At 35.0% G+C, this 17,262-nt stretch overlaps 3 protein-coding genes across 3 annotated transcripts; 2 read left to right on the forward strand and 1 right to left on the reverse strand.

Moving 5' to 3' along the window:
• Positions 1 to 2,551: 2,551 nt before the first annotated feature.
• Positions 2,552 to 7,653, forward strand: LOC122586300 (lipoxygenase 1, chloroplastic). Its single transcript, XM_043758302.1, has 7 exons — positions 2,552 to 2,970; positions 3,091 to 3,371; positions 4,186 to 4,423; positions 4,516 to 4,851; positions 4,938 to 5,131; positions 5,609 to 6,174; positions 6,690 to 7,653. The coding sequence occupies exons 1-7, from the start codon at positions 2,589 to 2,591 to the stop codon at positions 7,444 to 7,446; spliced, it is 2,754 nt and encodes a 917-aa protein (XP_043614237.1). The 5' UTR covers positions 2,552 to 2,588; the 3' UTR covers positions 7,447 to 7,653.
• Positions 7,654 to 8,975: 1,322 nt separating this feature from the next.
• LOC122590039 (trimethyltridecatetraene synthase-like) lies at positions 8,976 to 10,673 on the reverse strand. Its single transcript, XM_043762377.1, has 2 exons — positions 9,783 to 10,673; positions 8,976 to 9,599 (listed from the first exon to the last, which is right to left on the reverse strand). The coding sequence occupies exons 1-2, from the start codon at positions 10,671 to 10,673 to the stop codon at positions 8,976 to 8,978; spliced, it is 1,515 nt and encodes a 504-aa protein (XP_043618312.1).
• A 3,010-nt stretch (positions 10,674 to 13,683) lies between these two features.
• Positions 13,684 to 15,201, forward strand: LOC122589684 (multiple organellar RNA editing factor 7, mitochondrial). The gene is made up of 4 exons (XM_043762008.1): positions 13,684 to 13,964; positions 14,064 to 14,161; positions 14,305 to 14,370; positions 14,627 to 15,201. The coding sequence occupies exons 1-4, from the start codon at positions 13,720 to 13,722 to the stop codon at positions 14,767 to 14,769; spliced, it is 552 nt and encodes a 183-aa protein (XP_043617943.1). The 5' UTR covers positions 13,684 to 13,719; the 3' UTR covers positions 14,770 to 15,201.
• Positions 15,202 to 17,262: the final 2,061 nt, after the last annotated feature.

Consider the following 17,262-nt stretch of genomic DNA (forward strand, 5'->3'; position numbering starts at 1 on the left):
ACGTGCATTCGGCTTTCTCAAGCAAAAATGGGGTATCCTTACTCGACCGTTTCGACACCGCTCAATAAAAACAATATGAAACCTGGCGTATGCGTGTGTGATAATGCCATGATGACGGTCGTGCAATCAACCCAGTTCATATATGGGATTCCCGTGTCCAACCGATGAGTGACCAGGACGCCTTATTGGAGATACGAGTCGAAAAGACACATTTCCGGCTCCAATATGATTTTACAGAGCATATTTCGGATCAAAACTTACCACACCTCCAAGCGAACGAGGAAGACAACTAGTATCTTATGTTTTTAGTATTATATAATGTTTTCTTTTTAGTCATATCATGTATTGTTTTTTAACATTGTTACTTAATCTTTTAGTTTAATTGAATTTTAATTTTTAATTAAAAAGAAAAGTGTAGTGAGTAGTGGGTTGTCATCAAGATAATGGAATAAAGGGTGAATGAGAACTAGTATTTGATGTTTTTAAAATTATGTAGTGTTTTTTTTTAGTCATATTTTGTGTTGTTTATATGTTTTATTAGTACTGTTACTTAATGTTTAGTTTAATTGAATTTTAGTTTTTAAATAAAATGAAAATTATAGTGAGTTGTCAATGAAATGAGGGATGACGAGTGGGAGGTGAATGAGAAAATATAAAAAGGATTAACTAATCAACCCGGGTTAATTGATAGATGTTTTGCAAATAAATTGAATGATATCCGGATAACTTTAAGATATGTTGTCATATTAAAATGTATAATCACAACGTTAAATAAGTTGAAAAATTGTGATAAATTATTACGTAAAAAATGAAACTAAACAGAAACAAAAGTTGTGTAGTTGTGGACACACGTTAAAATACATTCGGTTGGCAAAAAAAAAAAGTTATCTGAAAAAAAAAACACCATAGTTTTCGGCCTATTATAACGAAAAATTAAGGTGATTAAAATCTTACATAATAATGTGAACATTTAATAAAAATCTATATTAATGATACATATTTAAAAGAAGGATATTTTGAATTTTAAAATAAAAAAAATACAATGATGTCATATATAATTAAAATTAGAAGGATGTGTGGTAATATAATTTTTAAGTACTTTTTTCGTCCCTGTGGTTTATCGGTTTATCACTTTTCGTCCTCGCCATTAACTTTTGGCTAAAATCATCCTCGTGGTTTGCATTTCGTCCCTAGATCCGTTAACCTCTCACGTGCAAGGCACGTGAGGGGCATTTATGTCTTTTCACCCATGGTTAAGTGCAAAATTCATCCTTATGGTTTGTCGTTTTTGCATTTTTCATCCTTGTCTTAATAAACATCCAAACAAGAATTCAATCAAAAACGAAAACAAACTCAAATCAAAAACCTATATATAGCTACATATGAATATTTATTTAATATCGATCGGTACGTCTAATTTAATTTATTTTATTTATAAAAATGTTATAAACTTACTATAATTTAACGTAAATAGTTAAAATATAGTTGCTCTCCACTAAAAAAAAAAAAACCCTAATAGGTACTTTATAACAAACTATTAGTTTTATAGTTCACAAAATAAAATAAAAAAATATTAAAATATTGTAAAAATAATTTTTTAAAAAAATTCAAAAAATTAAAAATGAGATTACCGGAACGGTAATACCAAAAAAAATATCAAAAATACCGGAAATAATTGTACCGGAGTACAATACTGGTAAGACCGACCGGTAGATACTTGTATTTAAAATATTGTATGTACGTGTTTGCATTTGAAGGTAGCTATAAGTTTTTGCACTTATAGTTTTTGTTTTGTTTGGATTAAATTCTTAGCGGTAATTTTTGTTTGTTAAAGGCGAGGATGAAAAATGCAAAAACGACAAACCACATGGATGATTTTTGCACTTAAATTGGTGAAAAGACGAAAATGCCCCTCGCGTGACTTGCATGTGAGGAGGTTAACGACAAAGTTATAACGGTAGGGACAAAATGCAAACCACGAGGATGATTTTAGTCAAAAGTTAACGGCGAGGACGAAAAGTGATTAAACGATAAACCACAGAGACGAAAAAAATAATTAACTCTTTTTAAAAATTCTTATATTATCATAATTTTTTTTTTAAATATAATATAATAGATTGGTGGGGAGTAAGGCCGGGGATGAAAATGGGGTGTAGTGTTGGTCCAATAAAATCAGGAGTCACATATTGTACTACATTTAGAGGAACAAGGGCAGTTAAATCCATTATGTTGAAACCTTAGGGACAGAAAATGGTCCCGTCTAAATCCATTTCCCACCTCATACACACCTTCATTCGTATCCACAGATTTCTATATATATGGAATGAACGAGCACAATGCAATGCAATGATCACGAGAAAGCGACCACAGATTTCTATATAAAAAAGTTTTAAACGTGGTCTGTTTGTACTTTAGACTGACATACTCCATCTGGCCGGTGAACATTATTATCAACGTACGTACTTTTCAATTTCTTTTGCTACACACACACACACACATATATATAAGTCCCTCATAACATACTTCTTTCATATCCACCTTAAAACATTTTTTTTGCTTTCTTAAAGATATTTTGAAAGTTGTTAGTAATGGCACTAGCAAATAAAATCATGGCTAATTCTAACTCGTTGATTGATAAATCATTGTTTTTTGGTTTAAAAAACCATAGTCAGTTTTGTGTAAATCCTGTTTTTGCTAAACTTGATTACAAAAGGAAGTTGAATGGTTCAAGTAATCATCAGTTAAGAACAACAAGGAGAAGGAGTCCGGTTGTGGCGGCAATAAGTGAAGATTTGGTCAAACTTGTTAGAGTTGAGAAACCAGTTACTTTTAACGTTAGAGCTGTGTTGACTGTTAGAAACAAGATTAAGGAAGATTTCAAGGACACAATTTTAAAGAAAATTGATGCTTTTACTGATCAGATTGGGAGAAACGTGGAAATTCAGCTTTATAGCATTAATATTGATCCGAGTAAGTTACTAAATTGTTTAATTTTTCTTTTACTATCTCTAGTATTTATTCTTTTGGTAGTTTTCATTTTATTTTAATGTTTTACTAATTAAACTGCATTATTTTTTTTTTATGGTGAAGAAACAAGAGGTCCAAAGAAAAGCAAGGAAGCTGTGTTAAAAGATTGGTCAAGGAAGTCAAACCTTAAAAGTGAAAGGGTTAATTACACAGCTGATATATTGGTGGATTCTGAATTTGGAATCCCTGGAGCTATCACTATTTCAAATAAGCACCAGAAAGAGTTTTTCTTGGAAAGTATTACCATTGAAGGATTTGCATGTGGCCCTGTTCATTTCCCTTGTAATTCTTGGGTTCAATCTACTAAAGATCATCCTAAGCCCAGGATATTTTTCTCTAATAAGGTACTTAATCTCTACTCATTTTATTTTTGTTTGCTTAGAGACTTGTCAATGATGGCTCTCACAAAAAGTATTTTATTTTTGTTTGCTTAACAAAATTATTTAGTGTTTGACTTCTTATAGATTAATTAGGAAAATGCTAAATATAACCCTTTGGCCTTTACTGAACTTGCATAAAAAGATTTATACCTTCCTTATTAAAAAACAACCTCTGAATTTTTATGATAAGTGTATGAGAGGATTAATGTCAGATACGATTCTAGTCATATACAATCTTAATTATCTTTCTTAAATTTGTTCTAAGTTATAGACTTTTCTAGATAGTTTACTAGTCAAGTATTGATTTGTTAAAATTCCATTGTTGATACACATATAAAAATTCCTTGAGCCTAACATTCCAAAACTTTGAAAGTCAAGCCTCAAAAAATATTCAATAAAACAATCTGATGATTTTGATGGATATAATATTCATGGTCTTAGATTCCTATAGTAGCAACAATTTTGTCCAGATGCAATGAAATTACATTCATACTCTTTTAAACTTTTTAGCATATTCAACTTGTCAAGACCCGAACCTTCGTAACTTTTAGACGTCTTTTAGCACGTTTTAGCTCCATTTGTGCTCTATAATCAACCAAGTAATATTGTGAACCTACAAAATACTTGCGCGATAATAAGGAACCAAAAACATATAAATTTGGCATAAAATGCTAACAAATAAATAATATTAGCTAACAATTAATCATCTAAAATATGCATTATTTAGCCAATATCATACATTCTAACTTTTTTTATTTTTATTTTAATATACTTGCAGCCCTATTTACCTGATGAGACACCATTGGGGCTGAAGTCTTTAAGAGATCAGGAGCTTAAAGATTTAAGGGGTGATGGCAAAGGGGTCAGGAAGTTGTCGGATCGAATATATGATTATGATGTTTACAATGATCTGGGTAACCCTGACAGAGGAAATGACTTTGTTAGGCCTTCACTTGGAGGTGATAAAATCCCATATCCAAGAAGATGTCGAACTGGACGTGTACCAAGCGATACTGGTATACACAATATATAGTTTGGATGTTAATAATTTTAGTAATATGGTTGTGTATAGACTTATGTAGTTTCTTCCCCCTTGTGTCTTTTGTAGACATATCATCAGAGAGTCGGGTGGAGAAGCCATTGCCCATGTATGTTCCACGAGATGAACAATTTGAGGAATCAAAGGCAAATGCATTTTCAACAGGGCGGTTGAAAGCAGTGCTACACAATCTATTGCCATCAATGGTGGCAAACATATCTAAGAAACATGACTTCAAGGGATTCTCACAGATCGAGAGTCTTTACAGTGAAGGACTTTTTTTGAAATTGGGCCTTCAAGATGATCTCATAAAGAAGCTTCCATTACCCAACTTGGTAACTAGGCTACATGAATCTAGCCAGGGTGGTGGCCTTCTCAAATATGATACCCCAAAGATTCTTTCCAGTAAGTGCTATATATGCCCATATTATTTACTAAGTTTATAACTCAATACTAAATGGATCAACAATTTAATGAAAAACAATTTTTAGAGGACAAATTCTCTTGGTTACGAGATGATGAATTTGCCCGCCAAGCCATTGCTGGGGTGAATCCTGTCAGCATAGAGAAGCTTCAGGTTTTCCCACCAGTGAGTCAACTAGACCCTGAAAAGTACGGCCCTAAAGAGTCTGCTCTGCGAGACGAACACATTGAGGGCTATCTCAACGGGTTGACAGTACAACAGGTAACATACTCCATATCATTTAGTCCTATTACATTTTTACCTGTTTTCATTTACACTATAGTATCAGTGTTAATGTTAAAGGTTGCAAAGTGGGCGGGTCATGTGCTAGGTCAATAGAGGTTCTGATAAAAAAGAAAATAATAAATAAAATTTGGTCTATTTTCTTTCAGTTTTTTGTTTATATTTTGTTAGGTACTAATCTTCTATATTAAATATAGTGAAGTGATAGTGATTTTATGCTTTAGAAGTTTAAAGATACACTATGGGCTGCTTTTGACCTCTTAACCCATTTAACGCATTCTTTCAAAACATAACCTGAAGTTCTGAATCAACCTATCCATAAGTAAATTGTCAAAGTTGCTACCTCTGCTTTTAATCATTTTTGCAACATTATAGTTCCATCGAGTACTTCAGTATAAAGTATATATTTAGCCTATTAACAAAAAATAGATATGACTTTTTCGGTTATGCTAACAGGCGATTGAGGAAGATAAGCTATTTATAATAGACTACCATGACATATACCTTCCATTTCTGGATCGAATAAATGCACTTGATGGACGTAAAGCATATGCAACACGGACTATATTTTACTTGAACCCATCTGGCACTCTTATGCCTGTTGCAATTGAACTTAGCCTACCACAAGGAGTTCCTGGATCGGATTCAAAGCGTGTAGTCACACCACCTGCCGATGCCACAAGCAACTGGATGTGGCAACTAGCCAAAGCCCATGTATGTTCAAACGATGCTGGTGTTCACCAATTGGTCCACCACTGGTTACGGACTCATGCATCTATGGAGCCCTTTATATTGGCTGCACATAGGCAATTGAGTGCAATGCACCCGATATACAAGCTTTTGGATCCACACATGAGATATACACTGGAGATTAATCAATTGGCTCGCCAGAACTTGATCAATGCTGATGGGGTAATAGAGGCATGCTTCACTCCTGGACGCTATTGTATGGAGATCAGTGCTGCTGCTTACAAGAATTGGCGTTTTGATTTAGAGGGTCTTCCAGCTGATCTTATTAGAAGGTACTTTGCGTACTATTCTCCCTTCTCTTTTAATAAGTTCATATATTTACTTTCAGTTTGTGTGCTTGTAAATAGCAGCCATGACAACTTTAACTTGTTTACTTGAAATTGGGCCGGTTTGAGTGGTATTTTATCTCAAACGATAAAAGCTTAACAATTTCTATAAAGTGGAACCTGTCAATTGGATTAAACGGGTCAAACAGGCTGAAAGTCACTTTAAATCTATCTTTAGTTCATATGACTTTCTAAATCATTTTCATGTGAAGATGTAGGTTATTTTGTAATAATAGTTATGGTAATCATAATTAACGTGTTACTTATTTGTTAAAGTTTTAAAGTAATTCAACAAAAACTGTTTGTGTGTCTACACAATCTAACCTGGCATGGCCCATTTTGACATGTACTAAAAGAGAGACTGGTTTCAATTGATCTGAATCTATTTTGACCTGTACTTCTTGTAACTACTCTCTTCTCGAATCTAACGGAAACTATTTACTTGCTGATGATCTATACAGAGGTATGGCGGTTCCAGACCCAAGCAAGCCACATGGTCTAAAGCTTTTGATAGAAGACTACCCATATGCAGCAGATGGGCTCATGATCTGGGATGCCATTCAGAACTGGGTTCGAACTTATGTGAACCGATACTACCCAGACTCGGCCCATGTATGCAACGACAGGGAGCTACAAGCATGGTATGCAGAGTCCATCAATGTAGGCCATGCTGATCTCCGCCACAAGGACTGGTGGCCAACTTTGGCTAGTGCAGATGATCTCACTTCTATTCTAACAACCATCATATGGCTCGCTTCAGCTCAACATGCAGCACTTAACTTTGGTCAGTACCCATATGGTGGCTATGTGCCAAACAGGCCACCACTAACCCGCAGGCTACTACCAGATGAAAATGACCCGGAATACATGAGTTTCCATGATGACCCACAAAAATACTTTTTATCTGCTTTACCCTCCTTACTACAATCAACAAAATACATGGCCGTGGTGGACACATTGTCTACTCACTCCCCAGATGAAGAGTACATCGGGGAGAGACAACAAACCGACACATGGTCTGGTGATGCCGAGATCGTGGAAGCATTCTACGGGTTTTCAGCTGAAATTCAACGTATCGAAAGGGAAATTGAAAGAAGGAACAGTGACACAAGGTTAAAGAATAGGTGTGGTGCTGGGGTGTTGCCATATGAACTTCTTGCACCAAGTTCTGAGGCTGGAGTAACATGCAGAGGTGTTCCAAACAGCGTGTCTATATAATGATTGAGCATCATCAATTAGGATCAATTTTTGTTAAACCCATGAAAGTTGTTTGGGATACAACTAGTGTTAGCATTAGTTGTCAATATGTCTTTAGTAGATTGCATATACTGCATGTAATGTAAATTTAGGTACTTAGATGCACATTTTGTGTGTAATACTAGCTTGAATAATCCTGCTATAATGAAATAAATTAAAAATGGTGAACTGTATCTGTTATGAAGTAAATAATGTTACTGTAATTGTTTAGTTAAGGTTGGGTGATGTACCTTCAACCCAAGGCCAACACGAAAGGCCTTTCACACTGGTGGTTCGAGAGAGCGTTAGAGCTAGCCTAGGCTTGGCACCAAGCGCTTGAAAAAGACAATTGGTTTCATGTTATGAAGTAACATTTATGCGTAAATGGCTAAGGTTTTAGACTTTTAGTGGTGGCAACTGTTAGAATATGATCACGTATAATGAATGTATGTCCGGAAAGTATTTAAGCCTACGGGGTCACACCTCAACATGAATGTAATTATAATTAATTAATATATTAAATGTAATTTATTAATTAATTTGATCACGAAGAACTAACGATCATCCGTTAAATGTTAAATAGTTAACGGTACTTAATTAACGGACTTAACGAAGGAGAGTTGTAATTAGGATACAATTAGGAAACCCTCTAGAATATTCTAGAGGGGGGGGGGGGGGACGGTCGAACAAAAGAGAAGGAGGGGGTTTCAAAAACCCTAAACTTGGTCATCAAGTAAACCTAATCCTATAAATAGAGGCCTAAGTTAATTGTTTTCTACACACAAATCATAAGGTTTTCTAAAACCCTAAAAATCTCTCCTTCTCTCCTCTCTCTTGGCTTCGGCCGAAACTACCAAACACAAAGGGTTTCGGGTTTTGGTTCGTTTGATTTTAAGGGTGATTAACAAAGGTTGTTCGGTTCGTGATCAAGTACTAGCATATATATATTCCAACGTTGTGTGTGCAATCGTAGAGAGGTTTAATTGAAACCTTATTATAAAGGTTTCTTACTTTATTCTCTTCAATTTAAGGTACACGTTTTCTCTCTTGGTTAATTACTTAACTACATAGAATTAATATTCCGCTGCGTGCTTTGTGATTTGATTTGATAATAGTTATATAACCCAACAGCAACCCTATTGATCTGATGAGGATTTTTTAAGTAATTAACATCCTACTACTGTAGGTAATTAATTATCATCATTTAATCTGTTTCAAATTACTTAAATTAGGGGGGAAAGAGTAATGGTTTATAATGATCCACTGAAACTAACATTATGGTATGAAGATCAAATTGATTAACACTTTTGGATATCACGGCATTGACTAGATTAGGAATAAAATTTTGTATACAATAATAGATTAATATATAAGTGCTTAATTTATTTGATACAAACACTTTCGAACCATATGTGATGAGGGAAAGCTAGCTAGCTTTAAGAAACAAAACATGCAGTTGATGAGGCAAACAGTAATTAAATGGTCGCCGAATTGAATGAATTATGAGCGAGCTAGTACATTTTAAGTGGAAGTCTTGGCTGAGCAATACAAACGAGTGGGATATTTTTGGGGGTGGACAGTTTGAATACTTCCTGCATATCTAAATCCTCGCTTGTCATGTTACCAGGTAGTTTCCAGTTAAATCCATGGATCAAATTAGCCAAGGTTGATTGGATGACCTTTAGCCCTAAGTTGTAACCAGGGCACATCCTTCTCCCCGCACCAAACGGCAATAGTTCAAAGTTGTTACCTTTAACATCCATATCCTTGCCGATAAACCTCTCAGGGTAGAATTCTTCAGGCTTCTCCCACACCTTAGGATCTCTTCCTATCGTCCACACGTTTACAAACACCCGGGTATCCTCTGGAATGTCGTAACCAGCGACTTTACAATCTTCACGTGTCCTTCTGGGAATCAGAATGGGTGCCACTGGATGTAACCTCATTGACTCCATCATCACTGCTTTGACGTAAGGAAGGTTGACCAGGTCCTTCTCTTCCACCCATCTATCTTTCCCGATCACACGGTCTAGCTCTTGCGTTACCTTTTCCAATTTCTCTGGATTCTTTAGAAGTTCCGCCATCACCCATTCAACTGATACCGCTGAACTCTCTGTTCCACCGTTAAGCAAGTCCTGTTTTTTTGTTTTGTTTTTTTAAAATAGAACAATTAATTTTTAATTACACACATGTACGTACGTACACTCAAGTATATATGTTCAATAATAATATTAATTACAACGTAACAATTAATTAAGAAAATATTACTGCTAGCTAGCTAGTAAAAGAAAGATTATATAAATGAATTAAATAGGTACCATAGTAAGTCCCTTGACGCATTCCATATCTAGGTTGATGTCTCGGTTGGGGTCATCCGCCATATCCAGCAACAAATCAACCATATCCACGGAAACGAAATCCTTGGCGTTTCTCCTTTCAGCGCGCTGGTTCAACATGCGCTCAAGAAATATATCAAAGGTTTTGGCCACCTTCTTCATTCTCTTAACGTACCCTTGGAGATCCATCAAGGCCAACCACGGTATCCAATCCCCAACGTTGAGCACCCCGTTCAGTATAAACACTTCGTCCAACATCTTCTTAAATCCCTCCTCGCTCATCAATTCGTCGGTATAATTATTCCCCAACACCATTCGGCTGATCACGTTGAAGTTCACCTTCAACAATATATCTTTCAGCTCAAGCTCCTTGCCGGCCGCTGAATAATGCTGATGAATCGTCTTCATAAGCGACCTTATCTCCTCCACTCGGACGTACTCAAACGAATCCAGTCGTTTCGCGCTGAACAGCTCCACCACAAACATTTTACGGGCTTCCCGCCAGTAAGCTCCGTAAGGGGCCCAGTTCATGTTTTTGTAGTTGTAAGTGGTGTACCTGCCAGCTGCGGTTTTTGGGCGACAGATGAAGTTGGCGTCCATGGTCTTGAGAAAGACTTTAGCCATCTCCACGGATGATGCCATGACGACATCATATGAACCGAATTTGAGGTGCATGAGGTCACCGTATTTTTGAGCTAGCTCGTGCGTGGAACGATGAGGCAGAGCGCCTATGAGGTTGAAATTACCGATGATGGGCCACGCTTTGGGACCGGGAGGTAGGTTGAGTTTGCTGCGACGTCGGCCGAAGACGAGGAACACTACCATGGCTACCCATGCTGCTGCAGCATAAGAAACCAAGGTATATTGCTCCATTAATATTATATTGTTTAATTTAATTTAATCAGTAGCTAGATGTACGTGATATATATATGCATAGCATGATGGTAAAAAGAACTTAAATAGTTTGATCAAACACTTCAGTTGTTGAATATTGTGTAACATAGTTGACGCATAATAATATTAATATGTATAGCTCAATCTGCCATTCGATCTTCTGAAACCGTACATTAAAATAAGTCATTCAATCAAATAATGCTGTCATATTTTTCTTGTTTTACTATACCACTAGTGTTTAAAAAATATATGGTTATCAATATGGACTTCATATTATTTTATCTTATAGCTAGTAATAATAATAATAACAAGGCGGCCGACGGCGGACGAGCTGGATTAATCTAGCTAACGAGTGTTAAAAAGAAATAAGGTGTACCAAAACAAAGAAATAAGGTGCATCAAAGCTGATATTACCTGCTATTATTTATGATTTAAAATTTTAAATTATTTTGATACTATGAATCTATATATAATTCGAATTTAAAAGCTAAGAGCATTTGTAATGGTCACACCATCACACCAAGGTGGTGTGCCACATCAGTATTACACCACAACTACCTAGCAACCACACCACATCCGTAGCAAATAACCACACCATGTCTTACATTATCTATATATTTTTATATAAAACATAAAACATTTATTTATATACATAAAAACCTTTTATAATAACTAACAAGAATATAGTTATAGTTAAAAGTTTTATAAACAACAAATCTAACCCTTTATTTATTAAGTTATAAACTATGATATAAAGTGTTTTGATAATTTGTAAACATATGAAACTTCATAGTTTAAATGGTAAACATAAGTTTATATATTAATTATAGAAAAAAATGAAAAGCTTATTAGTTTAAATGGTAAACATAAGTTTATATATTAATTATAGAAAAAAATGAAAAGCTTATTATAGGTGAAGAGTATATATGTAGAACATAAACAAATAAAAAAAAAAGCCCAGATTTCATGATCTCTTTCAAAGTTTCAAGTTTAAAGGAAATAAAAACAGAGAAAAACATTAATTATTCCAAGAACACCACCACCCCAAAGTTCCTCCAAGGTGGATACATCAACGTCGGGTCTTCCACACTCCAACCACACCATTCTAGTAATGATCCACCCCACAACACCAAGGTGGTTGGGTGTCCACGCCGTCCACCCGGATACCACTACATACGCTCTAATAATCAATTAACTATTATCCTCATCATGGATATAACTAGTGGACTTACATAGCAAAGCCCAGCCCAATATCATAACGTCTAAAAGTATAGACTTTAGAAAATAAGAGAGCATCGTACGCCTACGAGCCCGATCCATGTAGTCATAAATACCGATGTGATACCATAACGCTTTTTTAGAAACTTTGAAATGCACAAGCGACTTCAAAGCTTTTCCTTGGGTAATTTTGTATACCAACTACCAAGATATGGTTTGTAATGTACCAAGAGATGACAATAAATCAAATTTGTATCGGGTAAAATTATATCTAGATTTATTTAATTGTGATTTGTATATATATTTCTATGTACACCAGATAAAACGGGTAACCAGACGTCGTTAAAATATAAAACATAAACATTTTTGACAACAATACCTAACCCTAATGGAGACAAATGGATCGTTAAGTTGAGTCATATGTCGTACATGTGCGAAGTTGGTTATTTTGGGTATATCTCGGGTAAATATATTCGTATAGGTACGATTAATGTCATATAATACAAACATGTACTGTTCATGTATAATACCCTAATTACACGGATAACTTTAGTATTGGCGATTACAGGAGAGAAAAGGATGTTTGGAATTCGACCGAGATCATCCATAAATTTAAAAGGAAAAAAAATTAAGATGGGTTTACAACTCAAAAGTCTTTATGGGCTTAAACTCTTGGATTTGTGGTTTCGGCCATCATCGAGATATGACAGCCCAACTCTCTTTAATAACTAATTGATTTAGTTTTAACTATTTATTGTATTTTGTTTTTCAAATAAAACTTAAGTTATTTAATCAAAGAAAAAAAGAAATGTTAAAAGCTGGTAAAAGATCATGAATTGTTGGATGGATAAAAAAACGGATGAACGATCTAACTTTAGCTATATGGTTTTTAACATTTTTATTCCCACATTTAATCACATTGTTAAAATTATAAGAGTAGGATCTCAATATAAAATAAATCAAAATGTTTATATGGTGTAATAAACTATTATGTTTATTGTAGGTAAAAAATTTCAAATCTCGTTTATTAGATATATATCTGATCAATCAAAAACTTAGAAATGGACAACGTGATATTGGACGTGACAGTGTATGTAATTGTAATATATATACACGGTATGACAGTATATCCAATAATTGAAATTTGAAAATTAAACATACCATAAGTTATTCACTTTTAATTATATAATTTTGTAATTTTGAGGTTTTTTTTTCCATTTACATTTGATGAGAACTAATATCTTTTTTCAGTTATTTTTTTTTATATTTGAGGATCATTTGCTTGTAACAGAATATCTAGCTTGCGTTGTCTTAATCGAGACCGCGCTAGAGAAACCTTCTCACCCTGAATACCTAGTAGGAGGAGAAACCCTGAAATAAACCGCTCGAAGACACGACATTTAATTGGAATAAAACCTTGTCCCTCTGCAGGACAAACTTGCTTCACTGGATAACTTTATTTATGAAATTTTGAAATGTCCTTCGCATGTCTCGAATTCAAGACGCCCGGCATGAAAAACTGATGCTCAACCATTGAGCAATAAGGAGAAGTACCTTTTTTCTGTTCTTTTTTTTTTTTTTCCAAACATTCGGTTGGTATGCGACATTAGGAAAACCTCACCGTAATGGTGAAGTCTTACAGGTACCCTAGATAACGAGATATTAACCATGATCCGTTACAAATATTCTGAGAATACTTCCGATGCGTAACTATAAACCTCGTTTCATGTTTTGTTTTGTTGTTTTTTAATTTTTTTTTTGGGCTGTTTTTTGAAAGATACTCGTAACAGTTAATCGCAGGTAAGGCATGTTTGCGTTGAAAGTGCAAGGGGCCATCATCGCCCAACGAGTCGCAGTTTCTCGTTGTCTGACATCCATACGGCAATGTTGGTCAACAGCCTGCCCTCCTCCCATAGAATCAGCACCGGCACCTATCGACGGCTGTGATTACAATCACTGGCTTGTGGTCATGGATCCTCCCACTGGTTACCCGACCCGACTTCAAATTGTTCAACGTTATATTCAAACCCTTGCTTCCGCTTTCGGCGGCAGGTTCTACTACCCTATATTGAGTCATTATTACTTCTAGTTGATTTGTTTAAACTATATATATTTATACACCCTAGTACCGCCGTTATCAATTTTGAACAGTGAAGAAGAAGCGAAGAAATCAATGTATTCGGTTTCTACAAAGTATTACTACGCTTTTGGTTGCAATCTCCATCAAAATGTGATTCACACTATCAAATGTAATACTCCTTACGCTACTATCTTTTAGTATTAGGGAGGGGGATTGTTTTTGGCTTATTGGGCACTTGTAATTGCAAGATAAGCTCCATAAAGTCTAACACAAATAACCTAAGCCCCCCTTGATTATGTAATTTGTTTGCAGCTATGCCGAATGTCAAATGGGTTTTACCAGATTCTCATATCCGTCTTGGCAAAAATGATTATGGAGGTACTGTATACTTTTTGTGTTCCATCAGGATTTCAAATTCTTAGGTGCTCCTGGGATTGTTTGATTCAGAAAGCATGATTAACTAGTCATGGGCAATTTAGAAACAGATACAACGTTATATTTTACGTGTTAATATTTCTTGACATCGGGTAATATGTCCATTTATCATCATTCCGCTTTGTTCCTTTAGGAGACACAACGATACATGTTACTACTATATATACATCTTGTTTTAAAAAAGATTTGTGTTCAACAGGGGAACCATTTATTGACGGATGTCTTGCTCCCTATGATGATATGTTCCATGAGGACTGGCTTCAAGATCGAAGTAACAATGGGTTCAGGAAGAGAACTCAAACAAGGAGATCTAGAAGGAAAGAACACAAAAATGAACTGTGACTGATCTTTCCCTCACTGACCATTCAATAAAACTAGCTACAGTGCTTCAAAAGTGTTGACGCCAAGTACACGGATAGCAATTGAAAACAGTATCTGCCATGAGCTGGATAAGAACGGGACTGCCCCAGGAATGGACCAATGGGTAGTAGCAAATCGTAACTGCTTTTGTCTTTAACATAACAAGTTAACAAAGCTGTTGGGTGGTGTGTGGCTCCCTAATAATACTAGCTAAGAGTTGTATTCTCGATACCACTGTTTCTGTATCCAATGGATGAACTAACTAAAGTGTTTCATTGTGAAGTTGTCGTTCTCATGTTCCAAGGTACGTGCAGCTGCTTTCTGGAATGTTGGCGTGAAGTTACTGAAATTTTACCACTTGTATTGTCAGAATATTTTATACTTATATGATGATTTACGAAATCTATATGGAAAGACAGAATGCATGAACTGTTTGTGAACATAATTTGCAAAGTCAAGTCTGGCCTAGCGAAGTAGCGATGCGGGTTCCTGGTTATGGAATCTAAGTTAGTGCCTTAGTGGTCATAGTTAATTAGTTATTGTCCTTCAAATAAGTAGCACAAAACCTGAGCTCTGATGACTCCAACAATAAAGAGTTTTCTTTCTTTCACACCTCATAGAAATTATGGTTATAACCAAGGAATACTGTACATACCTGAGAGGCTGAGACCTTTTTTTGCACATTTTACTTGGGGGTTGTATTATGACTTTAGCTTATTAAGGGGACTTATTAGCTTATTAAGAAACCTAATAAGCTTGCTTTTCATTCAAACAGCTTATCAGCTTATTAGCCTTAAAAAGCTGATTTTTTAGAAAACCAAAGATGTGGAGCTTTTCTATATTTGCTTAGTAGACTTGATAAGCTTAACAAAATAAGCTAACACAAACTCCCTCGTAAGTCTTCAATGCCAGCCCCCTTGCTGCCAGGTTAAAGTTAGTTAAAGGCCATCACCAAATAGTGATACCAAACCATTCTTAATCTGCTAGGCATTAAGGTTGTATGAAAGGCTTAAATAATTTGACACGACTCTTGCTAATGCTACCATTTTTAGCACACTACAATTAAAAACTCCAACCTTTAGTGTTTTCTTTTTTGAGCGGTAAGTTGGCCCGAGAATCCACTGTATGCGGATCTCCAACCCTTACTTAAGTTTTAAGACTAAGGAGCTCTGTGGCTGTGGTTCATTGTGAAGATGTAGTCCATTGGATTATGTGCTGTCCAATAAAGATCATGTGCCCGGGTTCTGAAAAATAAGTCAATATTGGATAAGTGACTATATAGAGTCATCGTCTTGTAATTTATTTTGCTTGTTAATCTATTGCTTTATGATTTATAAAGCATTATCTATTACTTGTCCTTAAATCTCCCTTACTTTTAGATGTATTAGCTAATAAGCGTAGAATATGGGATAATGGAAAGTCAGGGGTGGAAAATCGAATAAATGAGGCTGCTTTAGAGTGATTGATATGCACTTATACTTAGCAGCCTCGTGATAAATGGAATCTTATGGAGCAGGTTAGAACTTTGGTTAGCTAATAGTATTACCTAAACTGACATGACTTGTTTTCTAATCTTTATAGTTTTTCCCCAAGTGTCATTGAAGTTCTAGAAAGTAGGCAGTTTGTCTGTCGCTATTAAACTAAGCCTGATCAGCGTATTCAAATTGAGTTGGTGAGCTGTGATTATCTTATGGGTTCATTTAGGTGTCTGCATGCACATTACTAGGCTATCTTACTAAGATTAAACAGTTATTAAGCTCTGCTTGATGTCTGTCTTTTTCTGTAACATGACTATGACATTTTACTTGTATTATTCTTCTAACAATAGTTTAATCCTATTAAAACTGCATGTATAATGATGTAAACCTAGCAGTCAGTGGCTCTTTTTATTATCTATTTACTACTTGTTTTTCTTTTCTTTTTTTTGTCAATAGTAGGAATGTTTCTTAGTTTTCTTAATTCACCTTATTATTTTAAGGCAACTTTCCAAAACTTTAAGCCCATTTCCTCAGGTGACCTTTGAATGTTGACTTTGTCTTCCAACTTATAGTCTTATACACATTAATTGGTCTAGGCTTGTTTCATAAGCCACTTAAATCCTAGGGCAGGGTAATATTAAGACTTAAGTACAATAGATTATGCAATTTAATCATAATTTGACTTAGTATGTTAGTTTAATCACTAAAAGAATTCAATGCTGTGATCCCAATGTCTAAAATTCTACCCACCACCAGTTTTATTAAGTTTTCTGGTATACAATATTAGGATAAGTTTAATGTTATTTCGTTACTTCGGTTTTAAAATTTGATAAATAATTTAGTTTTTATAAGTGGCATTCCCGTGAAAATTGTCCTTAAATCTGTTTAAAATTGAACTCCAGTTTTCACTGGGTGAAGTATTCAATTAGGATGACTCATTCTGAAAACTAATATTTGGATGTTAGGCCCAGTCTTTCCATTTAATATCAAATAAGTT

The sequence above is a fragment of the Erigeron canadensis genome, chromosome 2 (genome assembly GCF_010389155.1).
Source record: "Erigeron canadensis isolate Cc75 chromosome 2, C_canadensis_v1, whole genome shotgun sequence".
Classification (NCBI taxonomy): domain Eukaryota; kingdom Viridiplantae; phylum Streptophyta; class Magnoliopsida; order Asterales; family Asteraceae; genus Erigeron; species Erigeron canadensis.